General features: G+C 37.8%; 1 protein-coding gene across 1 annotated transcript in view; it reads right to left on the reverse strand.

The window, feature by feature from the left end:
• The window catches only part of LOC111145208 (cilia and flagella associated protein 43), a 104,060-nt gene that overhangs the window by 36,169 nt on the left and 40,950 nt on the right, over positions 1–26,941 (reverse strand). Inside the window, exons 13-20 of the mRNA XM_022499942.1 lie at positions 25,122–25,262; positions 24,158–24,330; positions 22,537–22,686; positions 20,046–20,176; positions 17,943–18,090; positions 17,131–17,232; positions 16,295–16,372; positions 3,069–3,194 (exon numbers count right to left, since the gene is read on the reverse strand). Coding sequence (XP_022355650.1) covers positions 3,069–3,194; positions 16,295–16,372; positions 17,131–17,232; positions 17,943–18,090; positions 20,046–20,176; positions 22,537–22,686; positions 24,158–24,330; positions 25,122–25,262 — 1,049 coding nt within the window. The remainder of the gene's footprint in view (positions 1–3,068; positions 3,195–16,294; positions 16,373–17,130; positions 17,233–17,942; positions 18,091–20,045; positions 20,177–22,536; positions 22,687–24,157; positions 24,331–25,121; positions 25,263–26,941) is intronic.

Below are 26,941 nucleotides of genomic sequence, written 5' to 3' on the forward strand. Positions count from 1 at the left end.
CACTGTTCTGTGCTGGACCATCTGGTTTCACTATCACATCCAATCTGAGACCGATACTTCTTTAAAGTTGAGAGCTCCAACAAAGGTAATAATATTGGGGAAATAACTATATGGAGAGTCTTTCTCTGTCCCAAAGACTGCCTCAGAGGATTAAGAAGGCTTCTGGGGGAATATGCAGGAATTTGGTAAGCAGCAAGGAGCATCTGGAGCAGAGGCATGGGGTGGGGGTGGTGAGGGTGGGTTTATCAGTGGTCTGTAGGTCAATAGGCCAGAGGAGCAGGTTTGTGGGGATGAACGGTCACACATGAGCTTGGAGGGAGAAGCAACGTTAGAGTGAGGGGGTAGGTATCCAACCCAAACACACTGCAGAGTGGTCAAGCTGAGAAGCTTTTAGGAGAACCTGATACCAGAATGGGAGGAGGCATTCCAGGCTTGGGTGAAGCCCGGGTCAAAGGGGAAAAGCCCTAGTAGGCAGACTGGGAATGCTTCGTGTCTTTTATTCAAGTTATAAGACCTTAGCCAAGTGATTCTAGGCCTAATTCCTTAGTTTCCTTAAGTCAGGACAACAACAACCTACCTTTTGGGATGGGTGCAACCATTAAAATAAATAACATTCAAAAAAGCCTCTAAATTGGTGCCTATTTATTATAATAATAAAATGGGATCATTTCTTTTTAAAATTATTTTTATTAACATATAATGTATTATTTGCCCCAGGGGTACAGGTCTGTGAATCATCAGTCTTACACAATTCACAGCACTCACCATAGCACATACCCTCCCAATGTCCATAAACCAACCACCCCCCAGCAATCCACATTTTTTTTTATGAGATTAAGAGTCTCTTATGGTTTGTCACCCTCCAGATCCCATCTTGTTTCATTTTTTCCTTCCCTACCCCATAACCCCCCGTCCTGCCTCTCAAATTCCTCATATCAGAGAGATCATATGATAATTGTCTTTCTCTGATTGACTTATGTTGCTCAGCATAATACTCTCTAGTTGCATTCACATTATTGGGGATCATTTCTAATAGCTTTCTGTTGACTATAACAAAAGCCGAATTCTTTACTGTGATGTACAAGGTCTTTAGAGCTGGCCTCTGCTCCCACCTCATTCTATGAAGCTCTCTCCTGTCCACTGGGCTATTGTCCTTCTGTCCACTGTGCTATTGCCCTTCTGGCCTTTCTGTTCCTGGATTTCTCCATTTCTGCCCCAGGGCCTTCATTCATGGTGCTTCCTTAGTCTGCCATTCTCTTTCCCCAACTCTTTGCATAGCTAACTCCTCTCCTTTTGAATCTCAAATGAAAGGTCACCTCTTTCAACTGTCTTTGACCACAGAAGTAGATGCCCCACATCTATCACAGAATTCAGTTTACATCATGCAATATAGAGAGATTTGTTTAGGGTCTGTCTTCGCCAGATCAGCCCCACGAGGGCAGGATCTATATGTCTCAGTCATTATATTAAAGGCACTGACAATAGTGTCTGGCATGTAATAGGTGTTCAATAAACATTGCAGAATGAATGAATATGTCAGTCTGTTAAGGTCCTTTTGGTCCTGATTCTGTTACCCAGTCTGTTTCCTTTCATTCTCAGCCTCACATCATTCACTAATTTGACAAATATGCCTCATTTCTAGATCTTTATCTTAGTCACTAATTAACGTGTTTAACAGGAGAGCACATGACTGGAAACCTCTCTGCTACGGGCATCAAATTATCAGCCTCTTTTTGATACAGTTGTTTAACCAATTATAATTCACTTAAATGCCTTTGAATCCAATCATATTTCTTTCTCTTGTTTAGAAAAAAATGTTTTTATACTTGCACACTCAAAAAATCAAATGTGATGTGCAGGTTGAGAAAAAGGTAGCTTAAGAACATTCTGTATAAAACACAATTAGGACTTCTACCTTAAAAAAAAAAAATCCATACAAGTAAACAGTGTAATGTCACCACCAGAAAGAGATACAAAGGCTATAGTAATAGAAGTATAGTATCCGAGAAATGGAGGTTTCAGTTTATACTTTTCTCTAAACTGGACAGAAAATACTTGAAATTCTTTTGTGGATGCCATACTCAAAGAAATGAAACCAGAGGGAAAACACATGATGATGATGAAGCTATTGAAACTACCTTGTATGATGGCCATAAGACCTGGAATCACTAGCATAGATGAGAGAAGATACATAGGGAACATGCTAATTGTTAATCTTCTCTATTTTCAGGGTGGCCATAGAGTAGATGATGCTCAAAGGGTAGAAAAATCAGTGAATAAAGAGAGGAAGATATATCAACTGTCATTAAGAAAGGGCTAGTGGTGCCTGGGTGGCTCAGTCAGTTGTGTCCAACTCTTGATCTCAGCTCAGGTCTTGATATCAGGGTCATGAGTTGAAGCCCTGCATTGGGCTCTATGCTGGGTGTGGAGCCTACCTGAAAGAAAGGAAGGAAGGAAGGAAGGAAGGAAGGAAGAAAGAAAGAAAGAAAGAAAAAGAAAGAAAGAAAGAAAAAAGAAAGAAAGAAAGAAAGAAAGAAAGAAAGAAAGAAAGAAAGAAAGGGTGAGCGAGCAGGCTCACTAAACTGGAAGGTCCAAAGTTGGCATAAGGTGGCTGAGAGGATTTCTAAAAATGTTTAAACATATGGTGGAAGATGGTTGGAACAAATGTCATGAAGGAGAGACAAACATCAGATGTGTGGCAGGCCTAGACACTCCTCTTTCTCCTATCCCCCTGCAATTTTTTAAAAAGATTTTATTTATTTATGTGAGAGCAAAAGTGAGAGAAGCAGCAGGCAGAGAGAGAAGCAGGCTCCCCACTGAGCAGGGAGTCCGATGTGGGACTCAATCTCAGGACTCCGAGATCATGACCTGAGCCGAAGGCAGATGCTCAACTGAGCCACTCAGGTGCCCTCCTCCAACTCCCAAACTTAATAATTGTCTAACTCACTGCATTTATATGCACTAGGTTTTGTTTTGTTCACATTATCCTAGAAAAGTTCTCCTTCTCATTTTCTTTCTACTTCTTTAATTATATTTCTTTATGGTGCTTAAATTAGATTTTTCAATACCTTTGCCACTTCTTCCTCATTTTCATCATGAAGCCTTTCCAGTTCTTCAAGATCTAGGCCAAATTCCTTTTGGTCTAATTTTGCAATATTATCTACTGTTTCATTTTCTTCCATCATAGCCAGAACCTGAATTTTCAAATAAGAAAGAATGATGACAAGTAAAGAATTAAACTTTATAGACTTTTCTGAGTCTCTTTAGACAGCAGTCAGTAAAAAAGAGATGTTTTGTTTATCTGAGTGTAACTATCAAGTAAAGCATTAGATTATGGGCTTATTGTGGTCATTTAAGTTTTCAGATTTAATCCTTAAAAACTCACTAATTCAAAAACAACAACAAAAATGTAAAAATTCATCACTTCATTGAATGAAATTAAGGAATTATTGATATTTAGGTGTGCTGGTGGTATTGTGGTTATGTGTTTTAAGAGTTCTTATTTTGGTGTGCCTGGGTGGCTCAGTCAGTTAAGCATCTGACCCGTGATTTCAGTGCAGGTCTTGATCTCATGGTTGTCAGCTCGCCCCATGTTGGGCTCCGTGCTGGGTGTGGAGCCTACTTAAACAAAAAAAAAGAAAAGAGTTCTTGTCTTTTAGAGGTACAAACTTAACTAAAGATGAAATGATATGATATCTGGGATTTACTTCAAAATGATCAGGAGAAGGGATAGTGGGTAAGGGTATAGATGAAATAATATTGGTCATTGGATTTATTATTTTATTATTCTCTCTCCTTTTATACATATTTGAACATTTCTAAAATAAAAATTATCTTAAAAATTATCTTTAAAAGTTTATAACTTCAGAAAATTTAGGGCCAAAGGATATACATTGTAACATATATGACAAAGTATTATTTTTAATATACATAGAGCTCTTACAAATCAACAAAAAAATTCAGAAAATATACTAGAAAAATTTAGGACTTCAATTTCAAAATGGTTGACTAAGAATGGGCTTTACAATCATCTTTTTCTGCTTCAATCCATAAAATTAAGAGGAAAGACATGTATAATAAATAGATAAATCTATTATTATAATTAAGAGGAAAAAAAGTATCCTTTAGTACCATGGAAACTGTAACATCTCAAAAATGAAAATCAGATGGATCCAAATAATACATGATAGCCCCAAGTGCCCACGAGACAATACTTGAGAAAATGCAGAAGCTACACCAGATATAGGAGCACGGGGTAATCTAGAAGTAACTGGCAGAGTGATTAGTTGGGGGTACTATATCGGAAACAGGGAACAGAACCTGTATGTATCTGCACTGCCACTTGATAAAACTCCCCAGGGGCCCAGCAATGGCAACAGAAGGGTTTGTTGCCAAGTGGAGGGAACTGGACTGAATATCTGGGTGGGAGACAAGGACAACGCAATGACAAGGAGTGTGCCAGTGGCTAGAAGAAATTAGAGAACATCTCCCCCTGCCATAAGATAGGTGGCCGAGCCACTTCCCAACACCACCCACCCCTTCTCATTTGACCAGACCAGAATACCTGCTGAAGTCACACTCCTACACATCTTCCCAAGCAGGTTCAGCTGGTGTGGTGGAATTACAATGGTGTGTGTCAATTTTAAAGATAAGCATAGAACAGTAAAAATAATAATAGACTACTAATATTTGGGGAACAAGAAGACCATTGAAGAGAGACAATAAATTCAATAAACAGAAGACTTGTTACACAAACAAAGAGTTAGTTAAACAGAAGTGGAATTTCACAGTAACTAGGGATGCAAAAATAATTGTATCTCATAAAAAGAATCAAGATATTATAGAACCTAAAAGTTTGATCTTTGAAACAAAAAAAATTCAATAGATGGGCTGAATAGCAGGATGGACACAATTGAAGATAATTAGTGATCTGCAAGAATCAGTTAAGAATTCTGCCAGGTATAAACAAAAAATAAATAAATAGAAAGTGTGAAAGAAAACTGGAGCTACTTGTATGGACATCTTGAAGGACCTATAATAAATGCACTTCAGAAGAAGAGAATAAAGAGAATAGGGGCCACAGTGTTGAAAGAAATAATGAGAGAATTTTCGAAGACATAATACAGCATCAACACTCGAGACCAAAAGGGCATAACCAGTGTGGATCAGGGCCAGGTCTAGACACAGAAATGTTGTGAAACTTAAGAACCAAATCCAAAACATTTCTAAAGGGGAAAAGAATATTGCCAAGTAGAAGAATCTGTCTCATAGAAGACCCACCTTAGCAACACTGGATGCAAAAATACACTAGATCGATAGTTTTGGATCAAATTTTTCAGGGGAAGAAAAACCTTGAATCTGTAATTCTATAGTCATTAAGCCATAGTTCAAGTGCAAGATTGATATAATTTATGGACAGTCAGGGGCTCAGAAAGTTCACCAATACCCATACCTCTGAAAGGATTATTAAGGATGTAGTTAATACAGAGGAGGTTGGGTAGAAAGACTTAAATCCAAATAAGATTGACATGTTTTTAAGAGTCTTAAAAACTAGCAATTTAGGGCTATCATTCCAAATGATGTCATTAAGAGAAGGTGAGGGAAACAGAGGAAGCTGAAAAAGTAAAAAATAATAATAATACACTGAGGGTCTTGTCTTATATGAAGAGTGAATATGGTGTGATACACTCTAAACCAGAGCTTCTCCAAATTTAATGTGCCAAGAATCACCTGAAGGTCTTGTTAAAGAACATATTCTGATTCAGGACATTCAGGATGGGATTAAGATTCCAGGTGACAGTGCTGCTGTGCTCTTCCATTGACTAGGAAGTCACCAGATCACACAGAAAAATAGAAAGTCAAGTATGTGAGTCGGAATTTTAAAGATAGAAATAGAATTACGACTTCCAAAATAGTAAAGAAAAATAGAACAATAATAAAAAAAATGTATGAACAATCCAAGAAGATAGGAAAAGGGGAAAAAGAAATAAGTTTAAAATATGTTAAATAGAAACCCAAAAATAAAATGGCAGGAATAATTTTAAGCATATCACTAATCACAATAAATGTGCCTAAACTCACCTATTAAAAAGCTCAGACATGATTTACAAAACCAATCCAGCTGTATATTAATTACCAGACAAAAGAAAGTTGGAAATAAAGGAATGGAAAAAGGTATATAAGTAAGTGAAATACATAGCAAAAAAATTAATACAGCAAAAAGAAATATAGCAAAAGTTAATATAAAAACCAAAATGTAGATTAAGAACATTAAAAGAGAAAAAGACAGATATTTCATTAGGATAAAAGGAATAATTTATTGAGGAGCTCTCTTGTGCATATTTGGGCATCTACTATAAATATTGATAGAAATACAAGGATAAATTGACACACTGCTAATCAAATCCTAGAAAATAGCAGTTCAAATAGCAGAAACATAAATATAAAGAACTTGACACAATTAGATTGATCTAATAGGAAATTAAAAAACAAAAAACAAAACAAAAAAACCCCCAGAGAATAAAACATTCTTTACAATGCACATGGAATAGTTACAGGGTTACAAAAAGCAACTGGATACAATGCTACAAAGATAATTTCAACAAGTTTTATTTACTGACTACAATGAAATAAATTTCAAAGTTAGCAAAAAAAAAAAGATATGTAAAACAATCTATAATAATATACAAGGCAATCTGAAAAATGGAAACAGATGCATACACTCTTCTAAGAAACCCTTTGTTGATGTGTTCAAAATGGAATTACAAATGTTTACAACTAAGGAAAGATTAGAAAATTAATTATCAAAATCAATGCAATATAGTCAAAGTGGTACTCAAAGGTATATTTATAGCCTCTCACACATTGGAAAACAATAGGAAATAAACCAAGTTCTCAACTCAAAAAAGTAACAAAATGAGGACAAATAAACCTGATGGAACTAGGGAAGAACAAATAAAATTCTCAATTGCTAAAACCCTAAAAGAGTCAAATGTATAGGTATAAAATTATATATAATGTTCTCTTATCATAATAGTCACATCAATAAAAACTGTGCCATAAAAAACACAACTGTGCCATATTAATAAAATAGAAATGCTATTATAAAGTGTGATCAAGAAAAAAGATAAAAGGCATAAATATACAATTAGGAACAGAAAGCTATAACTGAAAAATCAGAAAAGACTTGAGATTAGAATATTATACACATTTATATATTTTAAAATCTAGATGAGACAATTTTCTAAGAAAACATAATATATCAAATCTATACTTCAAAAGAAATAGAAAACCTGACAAGATTAATGACTGTAGAAAACCTTGAAACAAAGAATCAACTCCTGTAACAGAAATCAGGCACAGATGGTTTTATATGTTTGTGTGAGTTTTTGTTTGTTTTTTAATGAAATCTTAAAAAAAGAATTCACACTTCATTTTTTTTAAAGGTTTTATTTATTTATTTGACAGAGAGAGAGATCACAAGTAGGAAGAGAGGCAGGCAGAGAGAGAAGGGGAAGCAGGCTCCCCGCTGAGCAGAGAACTCGGATGGATGCGGGGCTCAATCCCAGGACCCTGAGATCATGACCTGAGCTGAAGGCAAAGGCTTAACCTACTGAGCCACCCAGGCACCCCAAATTCACACTTTATACAAACTGTTCCAAAGCATGGGGAGGGGGAAAAACTACTCAAATCACTTGTTATGACTAGTATAAGCCTGATATCATAATTAGACAAAGAAAGTACAAGAAAACAATATTACTTGTGATAGAGATACAAAAATACTAAACAAAATATTAGCAAACGGGATCTGGTGTAAAATGACCAATGTCTATGGGAGGAATATAGGGTATTTGATAAAGTTTGCACCAAAATTCACAATAAAAACTCCTAAGTAACAAGGGATAGAAAGAAATTTTACTTGTGAAAGGATATCTAACAGATGCTGAGGCAAGTATCACACTTAAAAGTTAGAAACTTTCCCATTAAGTTCGGGAAGAAGATAAGCATGTCCACGCTCATGACCACTATCCTGTTAGAAGCCCTTGGCATAAGACAAGAAAGAAATGAAGCATAAAAATTAATAAGAGACATGATTTCCAGAAGATATGATAGTTTACCTAGATAATCCAAGAGAAACAATTGACAAAAGAGCATAACTAAAAAGAGAATTTAGCAAGGTGATCATATATAAAGATAAAATCAGTAACATTCATATATACTAGTAGTAGCCAATAAAAAATGCAATAGAGAGCATCTGTGTGGCTCAGTTGGTTAAGCCTCTGCTTAAGCTCAGGTCATGAACCCAGGGTCTGGGATTGAGCCCTGCATCAGGCTCCCTCCTCAGTGGAGAGTCTGCTTCTCCTTCTGCCTGCCACTCCCCCTGCTTGTTCTCGCTCTTTCTCTCTGTCAAATAAATAAAGTCTTAAAAAAGAAAGAACATAAAAAGAAAATGTAATAGAAAAATATTCCATTCACAAAAGCAAAAAAACCCAAAACTATATCTAAAATAAACCTAACAACAAAATTAAACAAAGTCACTTTTAGACTAAAATGTCACTGAAGAATTTTTAGTTGAATAGACATATATTTATTTACATATAAATATTAAATTTATATAATACATATTATATGTAAGATTTATATTATAGGGGGAGTGGTAAGATGGTGGAGTAGTAGGGTGACCCTAACCTGCTTCCTCACTGGAACACAGAGAGATAAAGATTGGATCATTCTGAACACACATGAAATTGGTCAGAAGTCTTATAGAGAAGAAAGCTGTACATCTACAAACCAGAAAAATGAACTGTGGAAGATGGAGAAATTCACCCCAAAAGAAAGAATAGGAAGAAATCATGGCCAGAGACTTAATCAATACAGATATAAGTAAAATGTCTGAACAAGAATTTAAAGCAACAATTTTAAGGATAGTAGCTGGGCTTGAATAAAGCATAGAAGATGCTAGAGAATCCAGTTCTACAGAGATAAAAGAACTAAAATCTAGTCAGGCTGAAATTAAAAACTCTATAACTGAATGCAGTCCTAAGTGGAGGCCATAAAAATGAAGATGAATGAATCAGAAAAGCGAATCAGTGATAGAGAAGATAAAATTATGGAAAATAATGAAGCTGAAAAGAAGAGGGAAAGAAAACTATTAGACCATGAAGGCAGACTTAGGGAACTCAGTGACTCCACAAAGTGAAATAATATCCGTGTTACAGGAGTCCCAGAAGATGAAGAGCAGGAAAAAAGGGCAGAGAGTTTATTTAAACAAATTATAGCTGAGAACTTCCCTAATCTGGAGAAGGAAACAGGCATTCAAGTCCAGAAGCATGGAGAACTCCCCTCAAAATCAACCCAAATTAAAAAAAAAAAAATAGGTCAATACTTCAACATATTATAGTGAAGTTTGCAATTTACAAAGATAAACAGAAAATCCTGAAAACAGCTTGGGACAAAAGATCCTTAACCTATAAGGGTAGACACATGTGGCTGGCAGCAGACCTGTCTGCAGAGACCTGGCAAGCCAGAAGGGGCTAGTATGATATATTCAACATGCTAAATGGGGAAAATATTCAGCCAAGAATACTTTATCCAGCAAGGCTGTCATTTAGAATAAGAGAGATAGAGTTTACAAGACAAGCAAAAACTAAAGTAATTTGTGAACACTAAACCAGTCCTACAAGAAATATTAAAGGGGACCTTTTTAGCAGAGAGAGATCCCAAAAGTAACAAAGACCAGAAAGGAACAGAGACAATCAACAGGATTAGCAACTTTACAGGTAATACAATGGGACTAAAATCATACCTTTCAATAATTACTCTGAATGTAAATGGATTAAATGCTCCAGTCAAAAGGCATAGGGTATCAGACCCATATCAATATGTGCTTATAAAAGACTCATTCTAGACCCAAAGTCACCTCCAGATTGAAAATGAGGTGGTGGAGAGCCATTTATCATGCTAATGGACATAAAAAGAAAGCTGGAGTAGTCATTCTTACCTCAAACTAGATTTTAAACCAAAGACTGTAATAAAAGATGAAGAAGGACACTATATCCAAATAAAGGGGTCTATCCAAGAAGAAGATCTAACAATTGTAAATATTTGTTCCCCTAACTTGGGAGCAGCCAAATATATGAACAAATCCATAACAAAATTAAAGAAATCCATTGATAATAATACAATAATAGTAGAGTACTTTCACCCCACTCACAGCAATGGACAGATCATTTAAGCAGAAGGTCAATAAGGAAAGTTGGATTCTGAATGACACACTGGTTCAGATCGACTTAACAGTTATCTTCAGAGCATTTCATCCTAAAGCAGGAAAATACACACACTTTTTGAGTGCACATGGAACATTCTCCAGAATAGATCACATAATGGGTCACAAATCAGGTTTGAACTGGTACAAAAAGACTGAGATCATACCATGCATATTTTCAGACCACAGTGCAATGAAACTTGAAGTCAACCATCAGAAGAAATTTGGAAGGACAATAAGTACACAGAGGTTAAAGAATATCCTACTAAAGAATGAATGGGTCAACCACGAAATTAAAGAATTAAAAAAAAACACATGGAAGCAAATGAGAATAAAAACATGACAGTTCAAAATCTTTCAGATGCAGCAAAGGCATCTGCAGCAAATCTTTCAGATGCAGCAAAGGGAAGTATATAGCAATACTAGTTTTTCTCAAGAAGCAAGAAAAGTCTCAAATACACAACCTAACCTCACACCCAAAGGAGCTGGAAAAGGAACAGTAAATAAAGCCTAAATCTAGCAGGAGAAGAGAAATAATAAAGATTAGAGCAGAAATCAATGATGTAGGAACTTAAAAAAAACAACAACAGTAGAACAGATCAATGAAACTAGGAGCTGGTTCTTGGAAAGAATGAATAAGATTGACAAACCCCTAGTCAGACTTACCAAAAAGAAAAGAGAAAGGACCTAAATCAATAAAATCATGAATGAAAGAGGAGAGATCACAACCAATATGAAAGAAACGTGAATAATTATAAGAGAATATATGAGCAATCATATGCCAACAAATTAGGCAATCTGGAAGAAATGGATACATTTCTAAAAACATATAAACTACCAAAACTGAACCAGGAAGAAATAGAACACTTGAACAGACCCATAACTGGCAAGGAAATTGAAGCAGTAATTAAAAATCTCCCAACAAACAAGAGTCCAGGGCCAGATGGCTTCCCATGCTCATGGATTGGAAGAATAAATATTGTTAAAATGTCTATGCTTCCCAAAGCAATCTACACTTCAATTCAATCCCTATCAAAATACCACCAGTATTTTTCTCAGAGCTGGAACAAACAATCTTAAAATTTGTATGGAACCAGAAAAGACCCTGAATAGCCAAAGTAATGTTGAAAAAGAAAACCAAAGCTGGAGGCATCACAATTCCAGGCTAAAAGCTGTATTACAAAGCTGTCATCATCAAGACAGTATGGTACTGGCACAAAAACAGACACATAGATCAATGGAACAGAATAAAGAACCCCTAAATGGACCCTCAGCTCTATGGTCAACTAATCTTGGACAAGGCAGAAAAGACTATCCAATGGAAAAAAGATGGTCTCTCCAACAAATGGGTGTTGGGAAAATTGGACAGCCACAAGTAGAAGAATGAAACTGGACCACTTTATTATACCATATACAAAAATAAACTCAAAATGGATGAAAGACCTAAATATGAGCCTGGAATCCATCAAAATCCTAGAGGAAAACACAGGCAGCAAGCTCTTTGACCTCGGCTGCAGCAACTTCTTACTAGACATGTCTCCAAAAGCAAGGGAAACAAGAGGAAAAATAAACTATTAGGACTTCATCAATATAAAAAGCTTCTGCACAGCAAAGGAAACAACAAAACTAAAAGGCAACCTAAGGAATGGGAGAAGATATTTGCAAATGTCTTATCAGATAAAGGGCTAATATCCATGATCTATAAAGAATGTATCAAACTCAACACCCAAAAAACAGATGTCAAGAAATGGAGAGAATTCAGGAACAGACATTTCTCCAAAGAAGACATACAAATGGCTACAGACACACAAAAAAATGCTCAATATCACCAGCATCAGAGAAATACAAGTCAAAAGCACAAGGGGATACCACCTCACACTGGCCAGAATGGCTAAAATTAACAACTCAGGAAACAACAAGTGTTGGTGAGAATATGGAGAAAGGGGAACCCTCTAACACTGTTGGTGGGAATGCAAACTGGTGCAGACACTCTGGAAAACAGTATGGAACTTCGTTAGGAAGTTAAAAATAGAACTACTGTATAACCCAGAAATTACATTTCTATGTATTTATCCAAAGGATACAAAAATAGTGACTTGAAGGGACACATGCATCCCAATGTTTATAGCAGCTATGTCCACAAAAGCCAAACTATGGAAAAAGCCCAGATGACCATCAACAGATGAATGGATAAAGAAGTGGTGTATATATACAATGGAATACTACTCAGCCATCTAAAGAGTGCTATGGTGATTGCTGTGAATTGTGTAAGACTGATGATTCACCTGTAACCCTGAAACAAATAATACATTATATGTTAATAAATTTTTAAAAAGAATGAAATCTTGCCATTTGCAATGGCATGGATGGAACTAAAGGGTATTATGCTAAGAGAAATTAGTCAGAGAAAGATAATTATATGATTTCACCTGGGTGGCTTGGTGGGTTAACCTCTGCCTTCGGCTCAGGTCATGATTCCAGGGTCCTGGGATTAAGGCCTACATCGGGCTCTCTGCTCAGCAGGGAGGCTGCTTCCCCCTCTCTCTGCCTGCCTCTCTGCCTACTTGTGATTTCTCTCTCTGTCAAATAAATAAATAAAATCCTTATTTTATTTATTTATTTAATTTATTTATTATTTAATTTATTTATTTGTTTGTTTAATTTTAAAAACAGAGAGGGAGGCAAACTCTTAACTCTTAACTATAGGAAACTATAGATGGTAGAGGGTAGATGGAGGGGGGGGTGGATGGAGGGATGGGATAATTGGGTGATGGGTATTAAGGAGGGCACTTGATGTAAGGAGTATTGGGCATTAGATGCAACTGATAAATCACAAAATTCCACCCTGAAACTAATAATACACTATGTATTAACTAAATTGAGTTTAAATAAAATATTTTAAAGATTTATATCATATATTTTTATATATATTATGTATATATAAACTTTCAGAAATAGCAAATAAATTCTTACCCAAATCAAAGGTAAGCAATGTATTCTCAAAGTCAAATCAGAGTTTTACATTGAGCTTGACAAACCAATCTTAAAATTCAAATAGAAAAATAAATATGCATAAAAAAGGACAACATTTTTCTTTTTTGAAAAAGAAGAGTAAAGGAAGAATTACCTTTCAAGGTATAAAAATATTTTATAATGTGATAACTATCAAAATAGTTTGGAATTTTCCTGGGAAATGATCAATACTCTATTTCAGAATAGAGAGTCCAGAAACAATAGTGCATATATGGGAATCCAGGGATTGACAGAGGAAGTACTCGGAGTCATTGGAGAAAAGGTGGTACATTCAATAAAAAGCATGGGTGAAATGGGCTAGTCATTTGAAAAAATAAATTTAGATCCATACCTCATACCACTCATGAAAATAAATTACAGGTGAAATAAAAGGAGTATTAGAAAAAAAATTGTGAGACTTTGGAAGACCTTTTTAAAATCACATATACAGAACAAAAGCTCTAAATAAAATATCAGTACATTTGGATCATAACTTATAAATTCTGCATTTTATTTTTTTATTTTTATTTTTTTATTTTTTATTATTTTTAATTTTTTTTTAAATTCTGCATTTTAAAAGGCACATTATAAAAGGTAAGGCACAAGACAAAAATATTTGTAGTATTTGTAGGTTGAACCATATAAAACTGTGATTTCATATGGTTCAACCTGATAATAAAGCCAGCTCTAGATTTTCCCCTTGCACACTTCTGTGCTTGTTCTCCCTCCCAGCTGACTGTGTTGAGCTCAAAAAAGGCAACCTCAAAAGGCATTGCTGAAGACAGCAGAATCTCCTCCCCATTGCATCTCTGAACAACTGCATGGAACAGAGTAGTTAATGACCAGTCAATAAACTTCCAATCCCTATGCCACTCTATTTTTGGAGTTTAGTTATTATCACAGCTTAACTAGCCCTAATTATGACAAATATAAATTAAAAATAAAAATAAAAAAACTCCCCAATCAAAAGGAAAAAGACCAACAACATGATAGAAAAATAGTCACGGGATATGAACAAGGAATTAACAGAAGAGGAAGGTCTTTTAGAGTTATGAGAGGATAGTCAACCCAATTAGTAATAAGGCAAATCAAACAAAGAGGAGGAAATTTCCAAAGAAAAATTTGAGAACATTTCCCAGAACTGAAGGACAAAGATTTTTTATAGAAAGTGCTCACCAATGTCTAGCACACAAGAAAGACAAAAACTAGCAAATGAACTAGGGTCCTGGTACAAAACAGATGACACGCCCAAATGGGATAACTGGGGAGAGGGACTTTTATAAAAGTATTGTCAGGGTAAAGGAAGCCAACAAGGCATGGTAAAGCATCTCAGGGTAGCAACACAGAAAGTGATCACCACGCCTATGTGTGAAGGGGAAGGGTGGGGAGTAGTTACTGGAACCTGGAGAGATCGGTAGTTGCAGGAAAGGGCTGGCTGTCACGGCCAAATCATAATACCACAAAGAGGCCACTGGAGGAATAAAGACCCTGCCCTCTGATTGCCGCTGCTCCTCACTGACTATGCCCAGCCAGAAGTGAGAGGCAAGATAGCACATTGATAATATCCACAAAGGCCAGCCTGTTGGGGATGAGAAGGGTGGGGGTGGGGAATATATCTGCACCAGCAAACCAAAAATATCCATCAAATCTATCAAGGTACATAATTGTGAAATTTCCTAACAGCTGGGATAAAGGATCCTGTAAGTTTGCAGAGACAAAACCTGGTTACCTAGAAAGAACTGGGAATCAGAAAGGTATTGGATTCTCTAAAGCAAACACTGAGAGCTAGAAGATGATGGAGCAAGCCTTCAAAATTCTGAGGGGAAATCAAGGAACACCGAGTGTGACAGTAGGATAAAGTAGGATAAAGAAATTTTAAGAAAAACCAAGTTTCAAAAATATCCCTCCCACATGCCCTTTCCCAAGAATGGAGCCAAAGCATTGTAGAACTCTAAGGGGACAGGCACCATCCACACTGCATTACCTTTCCAGAAGCACAGCTATCTGATAAATGATGTCCTCAAGAAGGCAACAACACAGCAGTCCTGCTTAGGAAGCTACTAGAAGATGTACGTCAAGAAAACAAAGAAAAATGCATTGGGCCTTGGAAAGAGGGGCTCCAACTCAGGGGGCAGAGGATTTCCCAGATGTATAGACAAGAGGAGTTCCTAGGACTCATGCTCCCTCAGACCATGTATCTGGTCTAGGGAGCAAGGTGCTTAGACTAGAGCTGGAAGATGGAAAATGAGGTCATAAAAACAAACCAACCACTGACAGCTTGACTACCTCAGGTATTTGACTGTATTAAGAGTTTTTAGCATTTTGAGAAGGTCTAAATCAGTGAGTAGGTACATAGAAAGGCTTACTCTAAAACAAAGGCTATTATTCCAGGGAAAATATGATTGTAAAAACGGAAATGTAATCATAACATACCATGTGGCTCAGCTTTGAGAGTATTTATGTAACTCTACTAGTGTGCATACTGATACTGATTTATGTGTATGTTGTAGTGAAGAGGTGTAAAAGTACCTACTCATCTTCCATAACAGGAAGTCCACAGTTAATGCCAAAATAGAAATATCAAGAAAAAACAGGATTAAAAAAACCATTTAGAAAGATAAAGGTAAACAAAAATGATGAAAGAATTGAAAACACTTATCTCGAGAGTACAGGAATCATAGAGAAGAAAAGTAGGGCAGGTGTTGTTTTAAAAACACTATTTTTAATTATATAACTCATTATTTAAGCTGTAAAAGTGTATACATGTAACTTTGATAAAAATAAGTATTAAAAAAAGAAGGGAGACCCAGCGTCAGGAAGTCCGAGAAGAAAACCACTGTTTATATATGGTGTGGAATGGGGCAAATTCCACCATGTTACAGCACCTCAGAAAACCGAGCTTACTGGCAGAGGGAAAAATGAGTACGGCTCCTCATGCGGTGTTGAATAAAATGAAGTTCAAAAAAGGAATTTTAGACCTAGGGCCAGTATATTCATTTATGAATTCGCACCACTTACAGTTTTAGCAAGTGCTTTGATTCCTGTTTTTATCTCTTTCCTTTTTCTGGAAAACAGTTTCACCTCATTTTTGATGGCCTGAAATGGAACAAGTACATCACTTAAACAGGCAAGAGAAATTATAGTTGTATGACAGATAGGCAGATAGATGCACACAGACGTACACAGATACACAGGTAGTACTTCTCTGGAAACAACTTTTGTAAAGACTAAGAATACGGAGTGTACATGAAATATCGCCCCTGCACTGCCTTGCTTAAGTCCAAAGCTGCTGTGCAAGTGACCCTGGAAGCAACTTGCAACCGATGTCATTTCAAAGGCCAAAGGAAAGAAGATAAATAGTGAAAAAATTAAATAGAGAATAGCTGACAAAAGCAACCAGTTAGCTATTTTATTGGGAACTTGAGTGAAACTAACAAGCTAACTTCAGACATGAGCTGCTAGTTTTGTCATTTTCCTGCACATCTAAAGCCACCATGTCCTTTCTCCTGTTCCTGGCCCACCTGTTTTCTTCAAATCAACTTTGCAGCAGCCCCCCACATTCACCCCGACATGAAGTATCTGATCGTTCTTCACTTCGGCTTCCCCTGTTTGTTCTGTTTCATATTAGCTTAAGCACTGTTCCTAAAGCTAATAACTAAAGCTAATAATCTAAAACCTTGGGCTAGAGTAGGGTGTTTGCTTTCAGGAAAGTTATTACACTTGTATGATGTAATGTTCTGCCCAGTGGCATCTCATTCTACTTTCTAACTTTCCAATGGGTTTTCATAGGAAACTAATCTATTTGGCACACATACAGAGCATTATTTCAAACCTCCTCCATGTTTTATAAATACCTCTTCGCTTTTTTGTTGTATCCAGGGAATTTCCTTTATGTTATCAACTTGGACTAATTCCTCCTGTGACGAATCAACGCTTGGCTTCATATTTTCATTTATCTTAGAAGAAGACAGACATTTCTTAAAATTAAAATGCTTTTCCTCCCACTCTACTTCATATAATTGCTTTGGATCTTTTTGCACTTGTTGCATTTTTAAAATAATACCAAAAATTTTGCCTGCCCAAGATGTAATATTTTATTAATTTAATTCATATCAGTCTGTCCTTAGGTCAGCCACACCTTTCACTGAGAAAGCAAAAATGATCAGACAGGTCACACATTCACCAAAAAACTCTTTGCTTCCTTCCTGTCATTGCAGACCACATGCTCCTGCCTATCAAGCCGGGCCCTGCCATTTGTACTTAGGATCTCAGTCTTTTCTTCCTTCTTGGGGTCTTTACACTTAAAAAAAAAAAAAAAAAATCCTCTTGCCCTTCTGCACCATCCATTCCTCCTTTCTTTCTTTTTTTTTTTTTTTAAGATTTTATTTATTATTTGACAGAGAGAGATCACAAGTAGGCAGGGCGGGGGGGAACAGGCTCCCTGCTGAGCAGGGAGCCCAATGTGGGGCTCAATCCCAGGACCCTGAGACCATGACCTGAGCTGAAGGCAGAGGCTTAATCCACTGAACCACCCAGGCTCCCCCATTCCTCCTTTCTACTGAAAACTGATATCTGATTTAGCAAGGAAGAGAGAGTGGGTGGAGGGAAGAAGGGAAGGAAGGAAGGAAGGGAGAAAAGAAGGACAAACGCTATATTGGAACTCAACTGTATGTTCAGATTTTGATTCCAAATTCAAGGACTCTCCTTGTTGTATACTTAAATATTCATTCTCCTCATTCATGGTGTTGCTCAGAGAAATTGAAAGTTTCTGGGAATAATGGATAATGTCACTGGCTAGGTTTCCTCCAAGCCGCCTATATTAATTAAAAAAAAAAAAAAAAGGAAAGAAAGAAAAGGACTACAAAATCCAATTTTAAAAAGTTTTAGCAGCATTATTTCCAGATACCTAACCATTTCTACACAAAGAAATATGGGGCTAATTCTCCACAGTGCCCTGTAGTTATTAGGACTCTACTTCTTAGATAGGTGAGTCCTTTCATAGGCTCCCCGACATGATAGTCCTCTTGACCTCTCTGAGTTGACCTCTTCTCACATTGTCCCTGGACCCTTACCCTACACGTCCTCTGTACCTACCCGCCTTGGCCACTGTACAGAAGAGCCATTGTTCTGGTGGAGCCTTAGAATATACTAGGCATTTTACTGCTTCACATACATAATCACACTGTCATATTTGTTCCTTGTAACCCCCACCCGCCATTGAGGGAAGCATTACTCCCATGCAATATGCCAGGGCATCACAAACCTTAGACATATCAGTACTGCATGGATGAGGGATTGTTAAAAACAGATTTCTGGGCCCCATCCACAGAGATTCTGATTCAGAAAGTTTGGGTAAGGACCAAAAATAAGCATTTCTAACAAGTTTACAGTTGCTGCAGGCTCCACCTTGAGGAACATTGTTATAGATGACTTAGAGAGGGTATTATTATGTGCCTGAGGTTACTAACATAAGTTAGTAAGTCCTGGACCAAGGCTTCAAACTCTACTTTGTTTTGAGTCAGAAGTCCACATGATTAATGACACATGGATGGAGATGTCCTTACTTCTAGAAAGAGGGCTCCAGCATTTGTTCATTATTGCTGGAGATGCTGTTTGTTCACTTACTGTACAGGATGTGTTAGGACTTGTATATGAGAGACAAGTTAGTATTTTACTCAGAGTCCATGCATAAAATGGGCGTGAAGATGCAGTGTTCGAATGAGTCTCTGAAATAAGTGATGACCAAAACTGTTACGACGTAAAATCTCCATTTACTTTTATTTAACATTTACAAATATTTAACATTTTCAGTGTCCCATGTTTTGTTACTTTTTTAATCATAGGAAGCACCAGGAGATTTTTTTTTTTTTTTAGCAGCAATAAATTGCACCTTAACTAATGATATCCAACAACAGGCCAAACAAGGCAACATATAAAGTCCAGGCTGTCATCTTCAGGTTCTATCCCTTGGTCATCATTTATATGCTCAAGCAGTATTTTACTTGGAATTTTAATTTTAATCTAAGCAAAGTCTACATAATTTGATATTGTCTAAGCAAAGTCCCACTAGGGAAGTATATCTACCTGGGTGTGCACATGCATACAAATCTATGTCAGGTTTTTAAGGGATGAACAGGAGCTTAAGAAAATGATCTACTCTTCACGATGGTCCTCATTCATTGTACTCCTCCAACAGGTGTTATGAAAGGAACGACTATCATCTCATATGTACTATGTCTTGTTATTTTTTTGTATTTTGATGCTTTGACATCTGGGGCCCTGCTGACCCTGGTGGGACTGCCCCTCCGGAGACCCACCAGTTGGTACAAATAGGAAACCACTCACCCTGGAGCCACCTCTCAAAGGCAAGCCAATCAATCCAGAGCCCACCCCTCCAACTCAGGGCCGCCATTTCCCTGCCTTAATCACCCCTGGACCAAATATCAGACAACCAGGGCCAGCACCCATGCTCTAGAACCTGCTGAAATTAACCAAACTAACCAATGCTAACCCTGTCTGCTCCTTCCCATGGAAACCAAACTAAGGCTTTTGCCCATATTTCCTTTGTTCTTTCTGCCTTGTTATCCACCTAGGTGCCTTCCTCTGCCACATATGTTGGCAAACCTCCTTCTTTTGGGCAGTGAATATAATAATTTTTTCGATGGCAGTTGTCTCCTGTTATGATGGCCTTGCTCTACATAAATAGTAACAAAATCTTTATTTTAAAACACTATAGCGCATCATGTTGCTTACTGTATACCGTACACACCTCCATTTTAGGTAAACAAGGGTGCCATCATCTCTCCCATTCACCAGAATGTTTTGTCCATCCATTGAAATTCTCACTGATTGAATACCATGCCCCTGGTGAGAATGACTCCGACTTCGAGCAAACGTTTCCTTAATAGTTTTAGGAACAAAGTGCAGAAATTACAAATGCAACTTGACCATATGGCTTTTCTAAGAGGGTCACATGTACTTTTGCTTATGGATAAATCTTTTTGTATTTGCTAATAGCAAATTTTTATTTGGCATGGAAGTAGCCTCTTAGTAATACATAGTACTGAAAATCCCTAGTTCAAAACATGCGCACTGATACTGATTTACTTTCTCATCTGTGTTGAATGGAGGGAGAGAGACTATTATCACCAATTTGTAATAGGAAAACTAGACACACAGAAGCAACTTGCTGAGGGCTACACAGTTAGGGGAGGGGACTTGAGCAAGCAGAAATGGCAGATTCAGATGCCTTCAAGAGTAAAGTAGGTTTCATTTCTGTGTGATGAGTGGTTGAGAGAGGAATAGGCACTGTGAAGAATGGAGGGTAATATGCCCCACATGGAGGATGCTAAACCAGTTCAAGTAGAACCCGAACAAAACATATCACTGATCTGTTACACAGGGCAACAGTTTAAGTTCCTTGACTAAAAATTGGGATTTCTGTGTCACACTGGTTCTCAACCATGATTTTTTTTTAAATTTAACTTTTTAAATAGGTAATACATTCAAATGGTTCAAGATTCAAAAACTAAGAGTATGCAGTGAAATCTCCTTCCTGTCTCCATTCCCCAGCCACCTCCCAAAGCCGATCGGCATAATTAATACTTTAAATATCCTCTCAGAGGTTTTTTTTTTTTTAATTTTTTTTAAAGACTTTATTTATTTATTTGACAGATAGAGATCACAGTAGGCAGAGAAGCAGGCAGAGAGAGAGAGAGGAGGAAGCAGGCTCCCCGCCGAGCAGAGAGCCCGATGCGGGGCTCGATCCCAGAACCCTGAGATCACGACCTAGAGCCAAAGGCAGAGGCTCAACCCACTGAGCCACCCAGGCGCCCCCTCTCAGAGGTTTTTAAATGTATATGAACAAATTTTTATGTAGACATAATTCTAAACATAAGTTGTAGCATAATATATTATGCGCCTTGCTTTTCCTTATTAAAAGTAGATCTTGAGGTTCTTTTCATATTGTGGCATAAAGATTTTCTCAGTCTGCATAATATTCCATATTTTCTTTATGTATTGTTTATATAACATTATTTATTTATCCAGTCCTCCATTGGTGGTCATGAGGCTGCTTTTATAAACAGTGCTGCCATAAATAACCTCATATAGGAGGTGCTTTGCATAGAATTACCCAGAAGAATTCTGATGCCTTGCCACATCATGCCACCATCAGCAGTAACATCTATTATAAATCATTTGAATAAGAGACAATGTAGCAAAGTTTGCAAATTGTCAACTTCAAAATAATCTCTAAATGATTCAAGATTGTTCCCATATAATAATGGTATCAGTTTTGCCCAGTTGTAGTCCAAATATGGTTTCTTACACAGATGCACAAGGAGAGCCAGATGTGCATACCAGGGCCCAGTTTATCTGTGGATCTGCAGGAGTGTTTCAAGTAGTAGTTGCAAGGCTTCAGGTGTGTGGGGTAGAACCCTGGGTAAGAATCACTGACCTCATTAAAGTATACTGATAACCAGTACAACTTGGACTCAAAACCTAGAAAAGGATCCTCCGCATCTGGGAGAGAAGAAACTATTTTCATTTTCTCAATGGAAATCAGAACTGGTAGCACTATGGGCGATGTTGAGGTCTCCAAGTGATGAGGGAAGGCTCAGTAAGGGCCACACCCTCTCCCTTACGCTCTTCCAGCATCCCTTGAAGAACTGGGTTGGGGGAGGGAGAGTAGCAGCAATCAGTCCAGAGTCGCTCTAGGCCAGGGAGACAGGAGTAATAATCCCTAGGTTTGCACCACAATGCACCATTTCCAAAGCTGTTTTGCATATACCCTCTCCCCGGCTCTCATCAGAATCCCACAGGTTGAGAACATAGACGGTTCCCCCAATATTACAGATGAGCATCTGAAGCTCAGTGAGTCTCCAAGATACACAACCAAGTGGTGGTGGAGCTGGGCTGCGTTCACCTACAGTATCTCAGTCCCAAGGTCTTTATTGGCAGATCTTGGCCTACTGGTTTCCTCCCTTGGAAACTCGAACCTCACTACATAAAATCACCTGTAAAATGTTTAAGTCAATTTTATTTTTTATAAACATATATTTTTATCCCCAGGGGTACAGGTCTGTGAATCGCCAAAAAAAAAAAAAAAAAAAAAATTAAGTCAATACTACCATCGGTGGTAAATAAATTACGAATTAATTTACCTAAAAAAGAAGCCAAATTCCTTCCCCAATGGCCTTTGTTCTTTATATGAGATCAAGATATGCACCCCAAGATTAAAAAAAAAGGGGGTAACTTACCAAAGTATGAACATCTCGGATACACAGAATTCCACCTTTAGCTATTGTTATGAGCCACAACCCATGTGAAGACAGAGAGAGCATTCCGGGTCCATAGTGTTTGCTTTGCACTTTTTGGTATGGCTTAAGAATGCAAATACCACTGTGTACCTGCCAATCAAAGACCATGACCCCATTAGAGAAAAGATCAGGGGAGGGTGCCTGGGTGGCTCAGTGGGTTAAGCCTCTGCCTTCGGCTCAGGTCATGATCTCAGGATCCTGGGATCGAGCCCCACATCGGGCTCTCTGCTCCGTGGGGAGCCTGCTTCCTCCTCTCTCTCTGCCTCTCTGCCTACTTGTGATCTCTGTCAAATAAATAAATAAAATGTTAAAAAAAAAAAAAGAAAGAAAAGATCAGGGGAGCAGCAACTTAAAGCTTGTGCTTGTGCATATACGGTCAGATTCAAATCTGCAAACACTGCCAATAGAAATAAACCGATACACCACATTTCTTGTACCACTTTTTCATATGTTGGCAAATTCAAGTTTGTTCTAACCAACTAAGAGAAGTCTTTATACATTAGCTACCATTAAATATCCCAGCCTACATCAACAATCTTTTTTTTTTTTTTAATTTGAAAGAGAGAGCACATGCACACAAGCAGGGAGGAGGAGCAGAGTAAGAGGGACAAGCAGACTGTCTGCTGAGCAGGAGCCTGACAGGGGCTCGATCCCAGGACCCCCAGATCTTGACCTAAGCTGAAGGCAGACGCTCAACTGACTGGGGCACCCAGGCATCCCTGACAATCTTTATTTTTTACTAATTCTTTTTACATATCCCCATGCTCAAGTGCAGTTAAATGAGTCAGTGTTCCCTCATGTACTTCCACCTCCAAGCCCCTACACATGCCATGACTTTTGTCTGGAATACCCTTCCCCACTCCATTTCCACCAACCTGTCCCCCTCTACAGCAACTCCCATCTCCTGCCAAGATTGTACACAATATTTCTCCATGTCTAAGTTTGACCTATTCTTCAAAAGCCAATTCAAATACTACCTCCTCTGTAAAGCTTTCCTTGAATTCTCCTTGCCACAACCATTTCTTCGTTCTTGGCATATCTGTGTCTCATACCCTGCTGACATTGGCTACCCTGGGAGAGGAGAGTTTAGAGGGAAGGGGGATAGATAGTCTGGGCCAGTGTGTGTAGCAGGAGTGGTATCATATGAGAGATGCTTGCAATGAGTGTAATGTAAGGATGGCAGAAACATAGTTTATCTATTTTGTGCAATGTTTCATATGGCTCAGGTGCAAAGTTCCATGGAAAACTGCTGACACCTGACACCTGTGGAAGAGATGTTCTGAGGCTATGTTGTATTTAGAGACACTAAAATAATAGTGTTACCTGCATGTTAATCTGACAAGTAGGATGGATGTAACACAAGTATGATGGTGCTCAAAGGTATGTATGACAGATTAACAAATAATGCTAACAATGTATCTAAGTCAAGAATATTATGCTACTATAATAAAGTCATTTGTTAAATGGACTATAATGTTAAAGCATGGATTGTGTCTAATTAGCAAAGTGTGTGAATCTTGGTTTCTAAGCTAAATAAGAGCACACTTAAGTATTGGCGTACTTTTTCAGGAAGAAGGTAGCTGCAGATGTACGACACTTGGTTACAGAAGCCATATATTTGTTGACTTTGAAAGTCCAGCACGGCGGAGGACAGGCTGTGTTCTGTCTCATACTGGAACCTATGAATGAGCTCATCTTTCAGCCTCCCTCTTTCATCAGTAAAGCTCGCAGAAACTGTAAGATCTGGGGAAGAAGAAGATCATTTGCACTGTACATTGCTTTTATTTTATAAGCATTATGAATACGAAAAATGAAATAAAAATTTAAATGTTCAATCAGTAATGCAGAGGCTCTTGAGAGGATAAATGATTCAAAACAACTTCATTAGAACTTCATTAGAACTACTTGAGTATTAAATGACTGATAGTGCATAAAATATCCTTTTTAAGGCCTTTGCTAATTTACTCAATTAAGTAGAGACATATTAAAAGATACTGAGATTCTCAATTAAGACACAAGAATACTTGGAGGTTTTCAGCTCTTTTATTGCAAATTATGTATTTGCAAACCAGCTACCCAATTATATTTGTTATTTAAAAGTCTCTATATTATCAGACCTCTTTATCCAAAAAGCTTTCTACAATTCTATCAGTAGAAGTAACTACACAGTAACCTGTCTGAAGTTTACTATGTATATTAGAAGCCACAAAACAAGAGTTATCAATCAAATATCAAATGACGTCAAAATGACAAATCAGTCCAACAAAAGTGCCAGTTGATCCCGTTTTTCTTCTCTTGTAATAAGATATGTTCATATGAATGACAAGGCCTAGAGGAAAGTCCAAATTTCACATTGTTAGCCGCTACATCAATTTTACTTTGTAAGACGCACAAAAGATGGCCATTTTACCTCTTCACATGCTAAAAGGAAGAAAAATGTAATTACAAGGTGAAAAGAAAATAAGAAAGTTAAGCAACTACTCATCTGGGCCTAGCACAAAATTGTTTGCTTGATTTTTCTTTACCTCGTGGTAGTATTTTAGGCAGAGTAAATATTTCCAATCTGCTTCTTCCTGTTTCTGGAAGTGGGGAAAGCACCATCACTTCTACTATGTCTGTTTCCAAAAGAGACACTGTGGATATTTGTAAAATGTCTTTGCTCACCTCTGAAAGCAAACAGAAATCATCCTAAGTGATCTTTCATAAGTTAAAAGGATCTTTTTTCTTCCCAAGTAAGATACCAGATTATAGAATTGTGTTCCCTAAATCTTTAGATTTCAATTTATTTACTGCATATTTAAAGTGACCTTTAAGTATAAGTGATGGGGACATTTTTGATGAATGATGAGGAGCTGTCATGATTAGATATCTGGGTTGGCAGATTCAAGCCCACTCAGTGTGGCTCAGCTTCTTTCCCTGTCAAGGAAACCTCTGGAGTCTGCGATGTTCACCCCATCAGCTGCACCTCCATGCTCCAGCCCCTCGATGCTCCTCTGTGGCCTGTTCGTCCACTCCTGATATTGGATCAACTCAAGCATCAGTGTTCTTTGCATCTGTAGTCAAGATATTGCAGGGGTGGTGGAAATGCCCATGGCATGATGAGTCTGCTCCCCTGGAAATCAGGTCTCTGGAAGGTGCCATGCCTGGGGCACACCTTCAGCTCTCTCCAAAGTCTTTCCACAGGGGCTGTTTTATATGTGTCCACTTTATCTGCCCCTCCCCTCAGGTGTTCATCTGATGATCTTTCCCCTGACATAGCAAAGAAGACCAAAGACATCTGATACAAAGTGGACCTCAATGTTCTTATCCAGAAGGCATTTTTGTATGAACAAAATGCAGTCCTTTGCATCTCTTATTTTGAGTCCTCAAAATAAGAGTCCATGCCACCAATCTCCTATTAGACCATGTGCACTCAAGGATCACATCTTGTGTCTTTTACGGTTTCTTCTATTCAGCTCTCAAGACTCCCCGGTTCTCAAATTGAGTACTTGCTGCAAGCCTGCTTTCCCACCACAGTTGCCATCTATGTCAATTCTCTTTTTTCTGCTGCAAACTCCTTAAAACAGGAGTTTCTACTTACTGACTTCACTTTCTGACTGCCAGCCCTCACTGCAGTTGAGTTTATGTCAGTCCACACCCTCATCCAGCCTTCCTCCCTCAAGCTCTTTCTGGAGTGGGTGACTCCCAGTGCTCTCATTACTCTGGTCTGTCCTGTTTGCTTCACTGTGCCATCGTCCTTGGTCCATAACTTCAGTGGAAGTTGCTTTTCCCATCCCACACTCTGACTGACCAGACATATTAAAAAATGGAATATTTAGGCGGGATGTGCATTCACTCTGAGGTAAGCCATAGGTCCTACCATGCTCTAGGTCTTCAAATTTACATATTTAACCTAACTGGTTGGTCTCATTAAGCAATTGGATTTGTTTTTCTCTGTCTTCTTAAGCCATATCATCAGCTTTCATAATTTCAAGATCAGAATTCTATCATTGAGACTTGAACTAAAAATCTCCATTTCCAAACATTAGCTAAATATCCCCCACTAAAGAGCTTATTAGCTTCAACTCTACAGAGCTTGTCATCTCACACTAACCCTCAACCTTTTGTCTTGAGTTTTTACTTCATTTGATGAAACCATGGGCTAGAAATTTTGGAGTCATTGCTGACCCTCCCCTTTCACATTTAATGGAGCACCAAATTCTATCAATTCCATCCCTCAGAGCTGTCCCCTCTCTTCTCTTTCTAGGACTGCTGCCCGGTGGGTGCCCTGTGGATGAGAGCAAAAGCCCGAGGACAGACTTCCTGATTTTGAGTCCTGGCTCCATAACTACCGAACTACATGACT

Source organism: Enhydra lutris, unplaced genomic scaffold, assembly GCF_002288905.1.
Source record: "Enhydra lutris kenyoni isolate GAN:26980312 unplaced genomic scaffold, ASM228890v2 scaffoldscaffold12, whole genome shotgun sequence".
Taxonomy (NCBI): domain Eukaryota; kingdom Metazoa; phylum Chordata; class Mammalia; order Carnivora; family Mustelidae; genus Enhydra; species Enhydra lutris.